The sequence below is a fragment of the Natrix helvetica genome, assembly GCF_964273705.1.
Source record: "Natrix helvetica genome assembly, chromosome: 5".
Classification (NCBI taxonomy): Eukaryota; Metazoa; Chordata; class Lepidosauria; order Squamata; family Natricidae; genus Natrix; species Natrix helvetica.
Genome location: NC_138551.1, coordinates 107,289,590 through 107,308,376, shown reverse-complemented (window position 1 = coordinate 107,308,376; position 18,787 = coordinate 107,289,590). Strand labels below are relative to the sequence as shown.

Here is an 18,787-nt window from a genome sequence, read left to right as displayed (position 1 = left end):
CAGGATCCCAGCTGAGTCTCAGCCAAACCCTTCAACGGGGTGAAGTTTGAGTGGCAGCCCACAGAAGTAGTGGGATTTCTAGAGTCAGAAACCCTACCTCCTCTGTGCTATATCAAAAGTGCTCTTTTAAGAGAAATTTTGATCATCAGCTCAATTTTTATGTGATGGGGTGATAAACTGCTGATTTTGTTCTTTCTTCTGCCTTAGCCTCAGCCTCCATCTGTCTTAGGATCGCAGCCCAATCAGAATCAATTGCAGAATGCAGGTAAGAATCTAAGTGATGATGTTTCTATTACTATCAAATAAATATATTATTTTTATATTACTGAAAACCATTTTTCCATTAAATGGCTCTGTGATTGTCATCAACATGTTGTCTGGGTTTTGTGTGATGTATGATGTGACCAAGAGCCTCTTGTATTGAGACCAAGATTCAGCATCCTGAAATTTCCATATCAGTCTCCAAATCAAATATGAAGCTAGGATAAGGGAACTATTTTAACCCAAAGACCACACTGGCATCAGTTAAGTGTTCCTCCTCCTCCTCCTCCTCCTCCTCCTCCTCCTCCTCCTCCTCCTCCTCCTCCTCCTCCTCCTCCTCCTCCTCCTCCTCCTCCTCCTCCTCCTTTCCTCAGATGTTGAGGGAAGCATGCTAAATGATTGCAAGAAACTTGTCAAACTTCAGTGGTCTCCACTGATCCCCTTCATATAAAATTTTATAAAACAAAAACCCATTTATATAAAGTGTTCAGATCAAGGGATATAACGGTCCATAGTGCCTAATGCCTTAGAAATACATCTACTTGTCCAGTGATGAAATGCAACACATCCTAAATGACAATTCTGCAGCAATGTCCCCTCATGGCTTTTCCATTCCAGGAGAGTTTAGCCAGAAGGAGGGAGGCAGGAGAGGGAGAAAGACTGCAGGTGCTGCTGTTTTGCCTAATAAAATCCTGTCACAAAAAAGATGGCTACTTTCAGAGGGAAACAAAAGATAAATTGTCATCAGAGATGCTACACAAGCTGATCATTAAACTAAACATGAACCTTCTCTTCCACTTTCAGCGTTTGCTCTCTGTGACATGGAGCCTTCTGGATACTATAACGGAAGCCTTACCACAACCCTCACTGGGTCGGTTTGCTTAAACTGGTCGCACTTCCCCGATTACATTCAGCAGTATCCAAATCGGGGACTAGGAAACCACAACTACTGCAGGAATCCAGATGGGGGACCCACCCCTTGGTGCTTCTATCAACTCATTTCAGGAGCAACTGGCTGGGCAAACTGTGATTGTAGCCAGGGTAAGCATCACAGGTGAAAATTGGGGTGGCATTAATAACTATAAAATTAGGCCTTAAAAATGTTAGAATGTTTTCAAAAGTAGAAGGAGCAACCTGATTTAAACCGGGCTTGCATCCAGATTAAGAATTCAAGTTTTCTGGAATGGAGATTGGATTACCAGAAATCTAAACAGAAGACAGTGTGACACAGAAAATGTACTTAATATTTAACCCACTGTATCTCCTCCTTACTGGATTCCCTCTGGAAAGGAAATGGTGGGAGAAAATGAAAAGAGGGAAGAAATAGAATAGCATTTGAACATCATAAACCATCAGGACGTTGGGTGACCACCAGGAGCATTCTTATTTATTATTTATTTATTTATTTATTAGACTTGTTAGCCGCTCCCTCTCCACGAAGGGACTCGGGGAAGGAGTCTTGGGGAAGGACAGTGTTCAAAAAAGTGAAGATGACATTCACAACAGGGCCCCCCTGTTTTACATGAAAATGGAAATGCCAGTTTTGGTAATAGTGTGATATTCTTTTCCCTTTTTAATTGTCATTTAAAAAATGGGCTGATCCCACATAGCATGAAGAACCGATGGCAAGTGGACCAAGGCAATCATGGCATGGATCCCACTTGATAAAAAGCATCCACGAAAGAGACCTAAAACAAGATGGAGTGACAACATCAGCAAGCTTTGCATGCCCAATTGGCAAAAGAAAGGTCAGGACTGTATAGGTTGGAAACATGCGAAAGAGGCCTTCATCCTGCAGTAGATAGATGATGGCTCTAAATGATGAATTATCATAAAGTAACTGAGATTTTGGGTTAGAGAGGAGGATGTCAGGTGAGGCGTTTTCTAAAAGGTAGGTGGTGCAGTGATAACCACCAGCCAGATGCCAAGGCAGGCCATGGAGAGCAGAGTTTCTCAACCTTAACAGCTTTGAGGGGAGTGGACTTCAACTCCTATGCTGGTAAAAGAATTCTGGAAGTTAAAATCCACACATTTTAAATGTGCCAAGGTTGGGCTAGAGCAGCTAGCTGTCAGAGCTGCCAGCCTGCCATGAACTATGCGGGGAGGGAGCCGGAAAGTGAAACTGATAAATATTTGGGGGGAAAGTGAAACTGATGTTGATGGGAAGAGAATGGCTGCATCCCTCCTATTCAAGCTTCATGAGCTGAAAATCTGACATTAGCAATGGTGGTGGTGGGGAGTGAGAGAGGGAAGCCCAGGCTTGTGAGAAGCTTCAGCCAGCCAAGGTCAACTATCCTGGGCAGAGCTGGGAGCCGAGAACCTGTTTCCTAAACAATGTACAAGCACCTAGTTGGACATTTAAAGATACTGTAACTGGGGGAGGGGGGAAGAGAACATTTTAGTTAGCCTTCTGTAACCACTTACGCTTCAGTAAAGTATACTCTTAGCAAAAATAAATAGCCAGGAGTCTTTCTTTGCCAGATGACTGAGTGGGATGGTTGACAGGTGCCTCTCAGACACTTAAAGTCTTCAAAGTAGAGAAGAGAAGAATGACAGAGGATAGAAAGGAGGTAGGGAGGAGGAGGAGAGAGGAAGAAGAAAGTGATGGACAGGTTAATATGGTGTTTGGAGAGCAGAGGAGTCAATAATTGTTTTTTGGGAGTTGATGGTAAGACGAATTGATGCTAATATTTAATAATATAAAATTATATTGGTTATGTAACAGTATACATGTGGTTATGTGTTATGAAAATGAAAAAATAAAAAAACTTTAATTTAAAAAAAAGAGTCTTCAAGGTTGTTGCCCTGGGAGAAGAATGCAGGACTCTTGCAAAAATAATCAAGTATAATTGGACATTAAGGCGTCAAAGGGAGGAGAGGAACTGGTTGGGGAAAGTTAATCGAACTTCAGTTCTGGCTTTCCTTTACTCCAATTCACTTGACTTCTAATTAAACTATTCCTTTTGCAACAAATGAATCCAACAACCGTTTTTACTTATGAGACCAAGTTGAGGTAAGTCTGACCGAGTAGACTCCAAGGGATGTTGGGAGAGAAAGATTGAGACCTTAGGAGCCCTCCTACAATAATTTCCAGCTGACGTTTGTACCAGGAGAAGGCGGTTCTTTGCTTGAGAATGGAGACAAAGTTAGAAAAGGATGGATGAATGTAACTTGCTTCGGAAATGATCTCAGTGGCTCAAACAGAGATTCAAAGAATCCTCTTCCCTGGAGCATCTGCAACTGCATTCCTTTAGCGGCACTTTCTCCCCTTGACAACAGTGTATAAGCAGTCTCCAGTTTAACGATGAGTTTCACTCCCAAAGTCTGTCCTTAAAGTCAAATTTGTACATAACCAGAGCACTATTATTGTATAATACTATATAGTATTGAGTAATGAACTTGAATTGTTGTATATTTAACTTGAATGGTTGTGCATTGAACTCAAATTTTGCTACGGTAGACTCTTCGGTGAACTATGAGTCATCTTTAAACCAGGGAGTTCTCTACCCGGGGACTTGCTGTCCCTCTCTCTTTCCAGTGCAACCTTTTCATTTCATTCATCGAAAAGGTTGAATGACATGCGATACAAATATAATAAATAAACATGGAAAAGTCAAGTAAAAACAAGGCTTCAGTCTTATTAAGAATTCTCACATTACGGTTTATTACTGATAGAAACAAACTAGCACTCGTTTTCCTTTGCAACAGTCAGCTGACCTTCCTCTTCTCATTGCATAGAAAACATTGATCTTGATAAGAATAAGCAGATCTCTGCAGTGCTGGTTTTCTTGGATGCAGAGAAGGCCTTCGATCGAGTGAATTGGAACTTTCTAACCAAGACTTTGGAAAAGATGGATATGGGACCACGATTGCGGCAGGCGATTGGAGCAATTTATCAGCAACAAAATGCACAACTTATTATTAATGGAAATTTGTCAACAACTTTCGAGATACAAAAAGGCACAAGACAAGGTTGCCCATTATCCCCATTGTTATTTATTTTAACTTTGGAAGTCTTGTTGAACGCAATTCGGGACTCAAAATCCTTAGATGGCATAGCTATCAGGCAAAAGGAATACAGAACTAGAGCATTCGCCGATGATCTGGTTGTTACCCTTTCACATCCTTTGAAATCAATAATCCAGATGAAAAATATCATAATAGAATTTGGCATGGTGTCTGGGTTTAGACTAAATCAAAACAAAACGAAAATGATAGTTAAAAACATGACAGAGACTCAAAGAAAGAGACTTGTAAGTTTAGCAGGTTTTGAAATAGTTTCTAAAGTTAAATATTTAGGAATACAAATTTCAGAATCAAACACAAAACTTTTCTCAAATAACTATGAAGTGTTGTGGCAAAAGATACAGAAAGATCTTGAAGCGTGGAAAAAGTTACAATTGTCTTTGCTTGGAAGGATCTCAGCAATTAAAATGAACATTCTACCTAGATTTATCTTTCTATTCCAGATGATTCCGGTGCTTAAGTCAGATAAAACCTTGTTAAATTGGCAAACAACATTAAATAAATTTGTTTGGAAGGAGAAAAAACCGAGAGTAAAGATGAAGATTATGCAAGATACACGTGAAAGAGGCGGCCTCAGACTCCCAAACCTTCGATTGTATTATGAAGCTGCAGTATTAACGCATGTAGCAGACTGGTTTGGGAAAACAAAAATGGAATTGCTCAATATAGAAGGCCATGATCTTGTTCTGGGATGGCATGCATATCTTTTTTATGAAGACAGGGTGGATAAAGTGTTCAACAACCATGTTCTCCGTAGTGCCTTGATGAGAATATGGAAGAAGCACCGGCCCAATTGGGATGATAAAATACCGCTTTGGTTGGATCTTGCAGACACCATGGGGATTATGAATATTAAGTCACTCGGGGGTTGTTTATATAAAGATGTGCTTATTGCTGATGGGGGCGAATGGAAGTTAAAAACTTTGGAACAGCTGTTGGAAGAAGGAATTACTTTAAATTGGTTACATTACATACAGCTTCAGAAGAGATGGGAAGAAGATCGCAGGGTCGGCTTTATGGATAAAGAAGTGGAACTGATTAAGCAGATAAAAGAGACTGGTCCAAAACAAGTTAAAAGAATATATAATGTACTGTTAGAAAGAGACTCAGAAAGTGAATTGGTTAAGGATTGTATGATTAAATGGGCTCAGAATTTTGGTGAAGTGGTTATGTTGGAAACGTGGGAAAAAATATGGGTTCAGAATGTTAAATTTACACAGTCACAGAATTTAAGGGAGAATTTCTATAAAATGTTTTACAGATGGTATTTAGATCCTAAAAAATTATCATGCATGTACCCAAATGTTCAACCAAAATGTTGGAGATGCGGGTGTCTAGATGCTACCTTTTTTCATGTATGGTGGACTTGTAACAAGGTTAAAGCTTTTTGGATAAAAATATGGTGGGTTATGCAGAATGTATTTAAGAAAAGAATACAATTCACTCCACAAATGTTTTTATTGGGTATAGTTAAGGATTTTACCAAAGGGGAAACAAAATTGGCCTTGTATATGGTTACAGCAGCTAGGTTGTTGATTGCGCAACATTGGAAAAAAGATTTTTTGCCGACAATTGATCAATGGATTCAGAAGGTGGCGGGGTTCGCTGAAATGGCAAAAATTTCAGCTTTCTTAAAAGCTCAGAAACAGGAGGATTACACACAGGAATGGGCAAAATGGATTGATTATATACAGAATAAATACCAGACTAGGAGTTATTATCTAGCCTTTAGGTAAGAATGTTTAGACCGATAGATGATCAGAGTAAATAGTATATGGGATGTTTGGAATTGTTAGAGTGGTATATAGCGGAAGTCAGGGGGGTGGGTTTGTGTGGGAGGTGGGGGAGGGTTAGGGTGGAGGGTGGGGCAATATATATGTATGAATAAATTAGAAGATGGGACTAATGAAACATTGTTAGGCTAGGAGAAATTTATATTAAGAGTTATAGATGTTAAATTAGCTTAGAAAATGATCAATGTGTTATTATTAATTTAAGAGAAATTTATATAGTTTTTGTTGGGAGGAGAGGGGTTATGAGTAATCTATTTTAAGATGGGGGGAGGGGAGGGGGTAAAGTGTTTGGTATAATATTTGAATGTGAATTTTTGCGGGGGGGTTGGGGGGGTATAGCATTTGTATGAGATTTATATTGTGTGGAGGGGGGGGTGAAAAGGGGGAAAATTTGTTTGTACAAAACTCTTTTAATTAAAAAAAAAAAAAAACATTGATAAAAATCTGTGAACAATCTGTGCCCTCCCAAGCCATGAGCAATTTCCTCCATCTTCCATGGCAGCTGAAGAAAGAGGCCTGATTTGGAAAGGACATTATGCAACCTTTTGCAGATTCTGTTAACCTGATTCTTTTGGTCTCTTTGCCCTGACAGATTCAGTGCGACTTACAGAAAGTGGCAAAGTGGAAGTATACTACAAAGGGCTGTGGGGGATGATCTGTGATGATGAGTGGACTGACTTGGATGCCAGTGTGGTATGCCAACAACTGGGGCTCAGGTAAGAAAGACATCATTGGATTGAGCCACCTCTGGTTTTTTTCTCAAGAGAAAGTAACTTACTTGAAAATGGAGAAACTAAAGAAATAGTAGAACTCAACTTTATATATATGTTGTATTTGTGCTGATAAATAAATAAAGGGAGACTAGTATAGATCTATTTCAAGCTATTTAGCTCTCATCAGCTAGCCATAATTTAATTTAATTAATTTAATTTAATTTAATTTAATTTAATTAATTAATTAATTAGATTTCCCTTACTGGGATACCCTTACTGGGATTCGAACCAGGGCATACCAGGGGTTGTAACACACATACATACATACATACATACATACATACATACATACATACACACACACACACATATATACATACATATATACAGACACATGTATACATGTATGTATATATATGTACAGTACATATACATGTATGTATATACATGTATGTATGTATGTATGTATGATACACACACACACACACACACACACACACACACACACACACACACACACATATATATATATATATATATATATATATATATATATATATATGGAAGAAAGCTATATTTTAACAAGACCTATTATTGCCTGTGGAGTCACTGCACTTTCTGCTTTTGAATAGTGAAATTGGCACAGCCCTAAGACAGCGTCCTTCCAGTCCGGAGCTGTTACCCTTACATCTTCAGTCTGCAAACTGTCATGGTGATGAGAAGATGCTGTCCCAGTGCAGTTACCAGGAGATATTCAGAGCTTGTATCCAGGGAACTGCAGGGGCCACTTGTGGATCATCTCAAGGTACACTTGAGGACAAACACATAGAAGATATTCCTATTCCATTTCTGTTAGCAAAATAGAAAGTCAATAATTAATTGGAGGCTTTGCTGCATCAAAACAAAACTACAAAATAATGTTATTTGGTAAAGTGGCATTGTCAACCCTTTGAGAAGATTCTTCAAGGATTCAGAAAGAGAATCAAAGCAAAGCAAGCTTGGATTTCTTTTCACTGTTTGTTATCCAAGGCTAAGCTTACATTTTACTAATGGTTGCCACCTTTCTTCTCCAAGATTACCTCTGTGCTGCTCTACAGGTAACTGTGAGGGAGAGGGGTCAAGTTGCTATCCAAGATAAGTTGATCAAAGCCCTCTCCTACCCTTTGATGCATGTCACAAGGCATGTAAGGGGAAGGGCTTCATCATAGGGATACAACTACCATCTTGACTGTGCTTGCCTGCTCTTGCATGTTGATCCTGAACGCAAAGCACTGTAATGAACGAAGCAATGAAAGAAATGAATCTGCCTGTTTGAAGGTCAATACCATCTTTGCATGCTGCCACTGGAGAAACAGCACAATTTTAAGCTTCAATGATCATGTTATATAGTGTTTGGATCTCACCATGGTATATTTCAATTTGAAAAATCATATGCATAACATATTCAAGACAAGCTTTATTTATTTGTTTATTAAATTTATATGCCACCTATCTCATTATCTAAAGCAACTCTTGTGTGGCTTAAAATAAAGTCATAAATAAAAAACATTAAAATTTGTAGGATAAGACAAAATTAGAAAACAAGTTTTGAAACTTTTTGTAGGAGCTCTGGTCCAAAAGTTGATAACGTCCAAGAATATTGGGAAAATTGTACATGAGAAAATAATGTTTAATTGCTAATAAGCAATTCCAGATTGCACAGACACACATTTTTTGCTAGAATCTTTTGCCATTTTGTTTAGGTGAATGGGTTGTTTAATCCTCTGTCCAGAGTAAATAAAATAATTGTTTAGCAGTGGGATGTGCTACTCAGAAGGAATGAGTACCTTGACCTGGTGAATGGTATGCAAGTGCCCTCCCATCCCCTAAAATGTTGACGCTAGATCAAGCTGGTGTATATTCAAAGAAACACAATTTATGTTTTCAAGAAAAAGATTTGTGGTAGTAGCTGAAGGGATCTATTTTGTGTAATCATTAGGATTATGCTGGATGGTGTTCCTTTATTATCCTTGTTCTTTTTGATATGCAGCTGTAGGATCTCCCCTTCGTCTGGTAGGAGGCAAAAAACACTTTGAGGGTCGAGTAGAAATTTACCATGATGGCCATTGGGGCACCATCTGTGATGATCAGTGGGATGACAAGGATGCTGAAGTGGTTTGCAGACACTTGGATCTCAGGTAATTTCTTTGAATGAGGACACTTAAGAGGGCAAGACTAAGATCTCTTGCATCTTGTTCAAAGCAGTGCTTTCTCTCCTGTTCATCGGCTGGTACGCTGTATGTTTTTCTCTTCCTCCCAGTGGATTCTCAAGAGCTGTGTCTTGGGCTCACTTTGGGAAGGGCTCAGGCCCAATCCTGCTGGATGAAGTGGAATGCTCGGGCAATGAGCTTTCCCTGGACCAGTGCAAGAAGAGTGATTGGGGCAAACACAACTGCGACCATATTGAAGATGCTGGGGTTATTTGTGACACCCTTGTAGGTAACTACTGTACCAAATATATAGCTGGCTTGAAGACTGCCTTTACAAGCTCTTTTTCTGAAAATGGTATAGGAAGAAAGTTTTAGGCTTGTTTTATTTTTTTCTGGGTTTATTTTTTTTTTGTTTCCGTCTCTTGCAACAAAGCAGAAGGAACAATCCGATTGACAGGAGGCCTCCATCCAAGTGAAGGAAGGGTAGAGATATACCACAATGGAAGATGGGGATGTATTTGTGATGACGGCTGGAAGACAGGAATCAATGCTCAGGTTGCTTGCAGACAGCTGGGCTTCAGGTAAGTGAGAACAGACTATCGTCAATTGCCAAAATGCCACTGTTTGCAAATTAATTTCAACTGTGTATTCTGTTTCAGTGGACACAAATGTCTTGACTACAACAGGATGTAGTATCTGAATTATGCCAGTGTTATTTATATCAGTGTTTGTTTAATGCAGAGGTGCCCAAACTTGGCAACTTTAAGACTTGTGGACTTCAACTCCCAGCTATATAGCTATAGCTGGCTGGATAATTCTAGGAGTTGAAGTCCACAAATCTTACAGTTGCCACGTTTGGAGACCTCTGACTTAATGCATGTAAAAGGGGAAGTCTGTGCTTCCCAGTGTTAGAAAAGAGGAAAAGATTGGGGGGGAAAGGAAAGATGAGAGTGCTAAAGGAAAAATGTTAAAAGAGACCCAGTTTAGTCTAGTGATTATGGTCCCAGGCTAGAAATCAGGAGACTGTGAGTTTTAGTCCCACCTTAGGGATAGAAGCTGGCAGGGTGACCTGGACTAATCACTTTCTCTTAACTCAACCACCTTGCAGGGTTGTTGTGGGGAAATAGGAGGAGGAAAGAGTATCAGGTATGTTCACCACTTTGAGTTATTTATAAAAATAATAAAGGCAGGAAATTAAATAAATGATTCTGTTATATTTAATTCAAGCAGGTCCACCTAGAAGTTCTACCGATTTATTAAAATGAATTAAAAAATAGAATACTTTTTATAACTATCATATTGCTTGTATGTGTGAGCAGGGGGTTGGACTAAAAGACTTCCAAGGTCCCTTCCAGCTCTGATATTCTGTTATTATGTTATTCTACCAGCTCCTATATACAGTATGTGTTTGCAGGATCCTGAAGGATGTTTTATAACATCTTCTAATGCAGTGCCCTACAACCTTGGCAATTTAAAGATGTGTAGACTTTAACTCCCAGAATTGCCCAGCCATCAGGCTGACTGGGAAATTTGGAATTGAAGTCCACACATCTTAAAGCTGCTAGGTTTGAGAAACTTTCTAATGTCTTGAGAATGAACTCAGGCAGAGAAGCACCTTTACTTTACAAATATGTTTCTTCTTTAAATTGGGTTTATGCACTTCTTCCCAAAGAATAAAAATTCTTGTTGATTAGTGGTTAGTCTCTGACTACCCAAAAGTTACTAGCCTCTTTCTTTCTTTCTTTCTTTCTTTCTTTCTTTCTTTCTTTCTTTCTTTCTTTCTTTCTTTCTTTCTTCCCCCCCCCCTCTCTCTCTTCAGTGGTCCTGTCAGGCTGGCATCAAAGGGTGAATTTGCGCCAGGCGAAGGTTTCATCTTGCTGGATGATGTGGCTTGCATAGGCATAGAATCATCTCTGATGGACTGTCCCCATAGTAACTGGGGTCAACATGATTGCTCACATGAAGAAGATGTGGGAATTCACTGCTCTCTGGTTAGCAACAGAATCACTGAAGATAAAACCGGTATGGAGCTAATAGGTCGCGCTCAAAACATATTCCTCCTTGTCACTGATGTCTTTGTCTTTAGTTGTGATAATGGGTGTTCTGCAGGTTTATTCTTTTATCTGACTTCTGTATAAAATGGAGGGATGGAGCCTAATTGTAATATCAATAGGTAAAGGACACTGAACTCTTTCTGTGTGTTGTTTCAGGCAACTTCTCCAGCCCTGGCCGATGGCAAGGTAAGGTGGTAACTGGCCAAGTTCTCATAGCATGTTGCAAATCTATATATTTGCTGCAAAAATTAGATATGTCCCCATTTATACATCTTTGGGGCATATGGAAGAATTGCATGCAGTTTAGACATTGCAGAAAATGGTGGCAGGTGAGTCAAAGGACTTTGTCCTCATTTCCAATGTGTTTTTGGCCTTTAAAAATGTGTTAGTGCCTTTAAAAAACTAAGCTGGGAAGAGTTAGTAGTTCATAGTAACTTCCAGATGTTTTGTCTTCCCCAGCAACCTCACATTCTCTCTTTCTCTTTCTCATTCTCTCTCTCACCACCATCACACCAATAAGAACACAACAATCTTGCTGGTTAAGTTGTCCCAGTTCTTGCCTTCCTTCTAAATTGTGGTATATCATAGAATGCCTACCTTGTCTTGGTCCTCTCCATCCCGGCAGTGTTAACTGAGTCTTGATATCATTTCCAAGTTATTTATCAACTTACTTCGGTATCTCTTTTGTCTGGACCTCTTAAAGTATGGCTTTAATTTACAGGGCTTCTGGTGCGGCTGGTGGATGGGGACCACGCCAACGAAGGCCACGTAGAACTTCTTCTGAATGGAGAGTGGAGCAGAATTTGTGCTGAAGGCTGGACAGAGAGAGCTGCAGCTGTGGTTTGCAGGCAGCTGGGCTACAGGTAACTGCACAGCAAGACTCTCTTTAGGAAAAAGTGGCTCATGTAAAGTCAATTTCTGAGTAAAGAAGGCCAAATCTGGTCCTGGGTTCTGCCTCTGCTTACCTTTCCCAATGAGAAACTGAGTCAGAAGATCATTCACAAGCAATTTATTAGAATACGCTGATAAAAGCGGGGTCTTCCTATGAAAAGGGGAAGCAGAAAAAATGGCTTACTTTTACTTTTATACTTAGGACAACAAAGACCTGCAAAGCGATTGGTTTAGAAATAGTCATCTGTCCGGTTAATCACAAGAATTAAAACTTCCAATAATATGTCAGTAAAAACCATGTTTCAAGTATTGCAAAGTCCATCTTCTGCGGCCCTCAGTACCAACTCAGTGCCTTTAGTACGGTGTAGTTTGCCAAGAATGAAGTTCCATTTAAGAAAAACTTTTGGCATTTGGGGAGCATTAAGAGGCACTAGAACTAAAACCCCTATTTAGTACCTTAACATCCCCACCCCTCCCACACCTTGGCTCTCATCAGGCTTCACTCTAATTGAGAACATGCTAGTGTCGCTCTCAATCTGACGGCAAATGAGAGTTGTTGCCTAGTATAAACATAGTTATTATGGCAGATGGTGGAACTATTTAAAGGGCTGGAAATTATCCTTCCCTTTTTTTGTAGAAATCACATTAAGATTTGGTTCAATGTGCAAGCACATTTTTGTATATTTTGGTTGCTTTTCTGTTTAATCATAGCTCCATATGAGTTCCTTTTTGAGCAGAGACATGAATGGACCCTTGGAGTGGACTTTGTGTGTATATTGCAATTTGCTCCCTCTTTCCTTAACAAAAGATAATCAGACTACTGGTGAACTGTGCCTCCCAGTGCCTCGTGCCAGGCTGGCTCCGATGGAACTGGTGCCCTTCTCCAGGCATGGCTTTTGTATATGAGGGAAAAGGCAGATGCCTACCACATCCCAGAAGGTGGAAGATTTGTTCTTTTGGCAGATCTCTCACTTGCCTTGAATTTAACAGCTGTGCTAGGTCCCAACTCCAAACCTTCTCTCCCTTTTCCTTTCGTCATATTTTTCTTTTGGCCTCTGGTTTTCCTGATGGATTTCACTGCAAGCCTTTGCCTTCACCTTTGAGACTCTTTCTTCTGTTCTCTCCTTCTCCTTTTCTCCATTGCCTTTGTCCTACCACACTCTCCTAATTGCCGTTCAACCTGATTATGTGACCTCCTTAAAAATCAAGTCTTTTGCCAGCCACTGCCTGGGCCACTCACATCAGCTGAGCAGAACAGCTGGCAGCCTCCAGCAGACTTTTCCAGTTAGTCTAAGGCAGTGATTTTTCAGCTTCAACAAGTTTAAGAAGTATGACTTCAGCTCCCAGGATCTCCCAGCCAGCATGCTGGCTAGGGATTCTGGGAGTTGTCAGATCCACCAGCTTCAGCTTTGCGCCTTGCTGGCATTCTGTCATTAACTGGGGGCGGGAGGGGAGAACAAATGGACAATAAAACTGTACACCTTTAAGGTGGGAAATTGGAACAGGAGATTTGACAATTGAGAAAGAACAAAGCGTTTTGGAATCCAGTTCGTACTGGCGCACTGGCATCTTCAAGGCTATTTGCCCTGAGTGTGGAATTTCACCAGCCCAAACACCTCGGAGCTTATCTCAGCAGTGCTAGATTGGCTACACCGGGATGGACCATGGGGTAGGGGCAGAGGTGGGTTCCTACCTGTTCGAATTGGTTCAGCTGAATCGGTAGTTAGAGGCATGGGTCGCTGGAACTGGCAGTGATCCAGGCCTGCCACGCCCCTGAACCAGTTCTCCTGGCGGCGCCATAGCCGGTGCCATCTTGTTTTTGGCTTCTGCACATGTGCAGAAACATTTTTTAGTACTGCACATGTGCGCACAGCGTGCATCAAGCACATGCATGCTGTGCAACCATGAGCAAACCAGTAGTAGCGGCTGCCGGAATCCTAGGTAGGGGGGGTGGCTAGGGGAAAACCAGGGGATTTTGTTCTGTAGTAAAAGTTCCTTTTCACTTCAAATGGAGTCGAGAGTTTTACTTCCTTAACGGATCAGACTGAGGCAGATCTGACACTTCTTAAACTTGCTGAGGTTGAGGACTCTGGTCTAAGGTGACCTTCTGCTGCTTCCCTTTTACAAGTGGCCTGCCTGCCTCAGTTACATGCCTAGATGTGGAGGGGCTGGAGAAATTAGCTCTTGGCAGCGATGTACATCTATTCCTTTCCCAAGGGGCCTGTGTGACCTTCTTCTCTTGGCAGTTCCCAGCATGGCCTGGGAGGCCACTTCCCTCCTTTCCTCTCTCCTCTCAGCCCCCGTTGCCAATTGTCAGACCTTCAAAATATAGCAGAATACCAAAATTATGAATCAATCAATTTGAATAGAGCTGGAAAGGACCTTGGAGGTGTTCTTGTCAAAACTCCCTGCTCAAATTGGAGACCCTCTACCATTTCAGGCAAGTGGCTGTCCAGTCTCTTCTTAAAAACCTCCAGTGATGAAGCACCCACAACTTCCTAACAGCGAGGACAATTAACCAGAAGAACAGAAGTTTCCTCCAGAGATTGTGGGCACTCCATCACTGGAGGTTGTCACTAGCAGTCACTAACCCAATGGTTGTAAGTCAAGGACCACCTTTAGTCCTATTTTTGTTCTATGTAGTGAACAAAACACCTACAATGTGTTTCAATTTGAGCACAGATTTCTCAAGCAGTGCTTCTGAATAGTTTTGTTCTATGCAGGTTGGGGTTGTTGTTTTTTGAGTCTGAAATCAAAAGGCAAGCAAAGCAAAGCATTTTGGGGTTCAATTCTGCCAAACTGTGGCTTATCCAGGACAGATCAGCAGACCCTCTAGTACATGATCTTTGTTCCAGACTTGAAATAAAACCTTGTCTGGTTCTCTACCTGCTGCTAGCCTGTAGTCACTTCCTGATTAATTTAAGCAAGTCTCTTCTTCCAGTGGTACTGCAGTCACCATCTATAGGCCTTATTCGGATGAATGGCATGTGCCCATCCACCTGGACAATGTGGAATGCTCTGGCACCGAGCATACCTTGGCAGAGTGCATCATCCATCAAAGTGCTCAACACAACTGCAGGCAGAAGAAAAGTGCACGTGTGATGTGTGACTACATGAGAAAGGAGAGCCAATTTATAAGGAACGATGGTAAGCCTCTGAGTCTTGACTTCTTGGGCAGAAAACTGGGTTTCCAGAAATTCGTGTTGAGTTGCTGCAACTAACAGGCTAACAGACACATAAAGGGGCAACTGTGGTAGGAAAGCAATATGTAAAGAAATCAATAACGTAAAGAAAGCAATATGTAAAAAAGAAGAAGATCCTCTTCATATCCTTTGATTTTGATCTGCAGCCCCTGTGGGCCCCAATTTCTCTTTCTTGTCAATTAATATCAAGCATGTAAATTACGTGGCCATGGGATTATTCTCTGTCAAGAGAATGCAACATCCATGTTTCCAGTGTTGGTGAACTTCAGAATTCAATCGGTTTCAGGAAAGGCTTAGTTTGTGGATGGCATCAAATTCAGTTCCATTTAAAATAAGTTTTTCAATTTTTTTTCCTTCAAAAAAGGACAAAAAAGCAGATCCGTGATTTTTTTTCCTTTGAAAAAGGGGGAAAAACAATTCCAGAAAAATACAGACCAATCAGCCTGACACCAATACCTGAGAAGATCTTGGAAAAGATAATCAAGCAACAAAACTGCAAATACCAAGCAAAGTTGTAACCAAAGCCAACACGAGTTTGTTAAAACAGTTCATGCCAAACAAATCTTATTTTATTCTTTGACAAAGTGACTAAATTAGTAGACCAGCAAAATGCAGTGGACATAGTATACTTGGATTTCAGCAAGTCATTTGACAAAGTAGACCACAACCTACTACTTGGTTAGCTAAAAAAATGTGAGATAGATAGCATCACCATCAAATATATTATAACTGGCTGACAACCCACACTCAACAAATAGTCCTCAATGGTACCCGTGATGTAGATCCCTGTGATCACTGGTATCAAACTCGCAGCATTACATTGCCATCATGTGACATTTTGTGACTTTTTCCCCTTTCAAAGCTGGGGTCGGCATGGCTTGTATGTGATGCTTCTGGCCCATGGCACGTTTGACACCCCTGGTCTATATGGATGGACGGAAGGAAGCAGCAGGATACCCCAAGATTTTATTTTAGGCCCAGTACAATTCAACATCTTCATTAATGATTTAGATAAGCAAATAGAAGGGGAACTCATCAAATTTGCAGATGACACTAAACCGGCAGGAATAGCCAACACCCCAGAAGATAGGCTCAAAATCCAGAAGGATCTCAACAGACTTGAACACTGGGCCTTATCTAACAAAATGAAATTCAATGTAGAGAAAGTAAAGTCCTACACTTGGGCTAGAAAAACCAGAGGTATAGGTACAGATTAGGTGAAACCTGACTCAATAACAATAACTATGTGAGGGATCTTGGAGTTTTAGTGGATAATCACTTAAATATAAGCCAGCAGTGTGAGGCAGCAGCCAAAAAAGCCAATGCAATCCAGGTTGCATTAACAAAGAGAAAGAATCAAGATCATGTAAAATATTAGTGGCATTTTATAAAGCCTTAGTAAGACCACATTTAGAATACTTCATCCAGTTTTGGTCACCATATTATAAAAAAGCAATAGAAAGTCTGGAAAAAGTGCAGAAAAGAGCAGCAAAGATTATTAGGGGGCTGGAAGCTAAAACATATGAAGAACGGTTGCAGGAATTGGGTATGTCTAGTCTAGTGAATGGGATCGCCAACTATGGTTGCCAACGTCCGATGACAGATATGACACAAAAAGAAGAAGAAGTCTAGTGAAAAGAAGGACTAGGGTGACATGATAGCTATGTTCCAATTAACCAGTGGAATGGCTTGCCTTCAGAAGTTGCAGGTGCTCCACCACTGGAGGCTTTTGAGACTGCCACTCGTCTGGAATGGCATAGGGTCTGAGCAGGGAATTGGACTACTAGAAGTCCTCCAAGTTCCCTTCCAATTCTGTTATTCTTTTCTGTTCTCAGTAAGAAGGCTGGAAAAGGTTTTGATCAACTTCTGAAGTACTAGACCATTGTGAGGAAAGAGTACTAGGATCGATAACAATAACCAAGTGATATAACCAGGGGTGGTATTCACTTACTTTCCCTACCAGTTCGCAAACGTGAGCGCGCACATTTCTTTCTACTGGAAGAAAAACGTCTGTCCTTGGATCACTGTAAACTGCTTAGAGGGGGCTGTAAAGCACTGTAAAGTGGTATATAAGTCTAAGTGCTATGGCTATTGCTACTCTTTAAACAGATATGCTTATGTGGAGTTCTGGAGAAGTTAAACCCCTTCCAGAATGTATTACAAATGCAATACCTTATTTGTTATAGATAAAGAGCGAGAGAAAGAGATTTCGCATGCCTTATTTGAAATGTGGCATCTGGCAAGTAGAGATATTTACATAGACATTTATACATATATACTGAAAATGCATTTATTAGAGAGGAAAGATTGTTTTTAGCTTAAGGTGATAATTCTTGGTTGAAAACTGGACATTGCCTATGCATTATCTGTTTCTTTTTTTCTGCTCTTCCTTTGTGGGATTCTTTTGTCAAGATTTTCTTCCTTTCAAGAATATGGTAATGTTGCTATTTCCACTTTTAATCTCTTAGCACTGTAATGGTGCTAAGGAAAATAAAGAGTTAAGGAAGACCATTATAAGGGAAAAAACTACTATGGTGGTACCATTTTCCCACCACCTGAGGACAACAACTAACCGATGGCCTACAATCATATCCAAAGTGTGATTCTGGCACCAGCATTGTGGCAAAAGAATATGAACCTAATCATTTTCGCCTTCTTGGCAGGTTCCAATATTGGCCTGTGTGGTCTTCGTTTGACTCAGCACCGCAACCGAAGGATAATTGGTGGAAACAAATCCTCCAGGTACCCTGCTTGCTTCCTATCATCGAACTGTTCTCAACTCATATTCACCTGTTTACTTCTAATAGACTTCAAATATTTATATAACATGGCACACCTGATTTTTGTGGAAGATATCTAGCTGAGGGAAACTCTTAACAGCATATCTTGTTAAGAATTGCATTTGCCAAATGGCAGAATAGTGTAATATTCACAACTGCCACCTTACCAGTTCTGTTGGTAAGAGATCAGTGCCCCTGATCTCTTGGGTGAACAGGAAAATATAGTCACTTTGGGGCAGCTATTTGTTTTTAAATACATAAAAATTCCCAGTTAGAAACAGACTGTTCATTCCTTCAAGGTTGGAAAAAGTAGATAGAGGAGGAATTTCTTGGTCTCTAACTATCAAATGTGTTTACTTTATTTAAAATAAACATAACCCCATCCTTCAAAGGAAATTTTGCTAAAGTGGCTTACAATTCACTCAAAACCTTCCCATAGGTTGACATCATTTCCTTGGGGCATTTGCTAAGCTTTTCCTCTTTATATGTTTTAACTTTTAGAAAACATTTGCGGGAGAATTTTCAGACTACTCTTCACCCAAACCTATAAGAGTAATGTACTCAACAAAAACAGAACACCGTGTTAGTAAAAAACAAATGAAATCACAGAGCAACATATGGGATAATGGTGGATCAATGTGTTAAAAGTCTTGAGTAAATGAAAAAGCATTCACATGGCTCCAGAGTACACAATAAAGTTCATGCTAGCTATATTTCTGTGGGGAGGATGTTCTATCAGTGGTGTCCTAGAGCAAATAGGTCCTTTTCTCATGGAAGAGGATATTTGGTGCTCCTTAAGCTTGATTTTCTCGAAGACATTTCATTACCAAACTAGGCAACAGCATCAGTGCTAACGATACTACCTAGTTTAGTAATG

The 18,787-nt window shown here is 40.3% G+C and overlaps 1 protein-coding gene across 2 annotated transcripts in view; it reads left to right on the top strand.

The window, feature by feature from the left end:
* Positions 1–18,787, top strand: part of LOC309392504 (neurotrypsin-like) — a 41,119-nt gene that overhangs the window by 10,067 nt on the left and 12,265 nt on the right. Inside the window, exons 2-13 of one of the 2 annotated variants that reach the window (XM_081953800.1) lie at positions 208–265; positions 1,066–1,302; positions 6,673–6,796; positions 7,426–7,598; positions 8,823–8,970; positions 9,093–9,271; positions 9,416–9,563; positions 10,802–11,004; positions 11,193–11,222; positions 11,758–11,899; positions 14,869–15,074; positions 17,794–17,872. In XM_081953800.1, coding sequence (XP_081809926.1) covers positions 208–265; positions 1,066–1,302; positions 6,673–6,796; positions 7,426–7,598; positions 8,823–8,970; positions 9,093–9,271; positions 9,416–9,563; positions 10,802–11,004; positions 11,193–11,222; positions 11,758–11,899; positions 14,869–15,074; positions 17,794–17,872 — 1,727 coding nt within the window. The remainder of the gene's footprint in view (positions 1–207; positions 266–1,065; positions 1,303–6,672; positions 6,797–7,425; positions 7,599–8,822; positions 8,971–9,092; positions 9,272–9,415; positions 9,564–10,801; positions 11,005–11,192; positions 11,223–11,757; positions 11,900–14,868; positions 15,075–17,793; positions 17,873–18,787) is intronic. The other variant, XM_081953801.1, reaches the window with a different exon arrangement.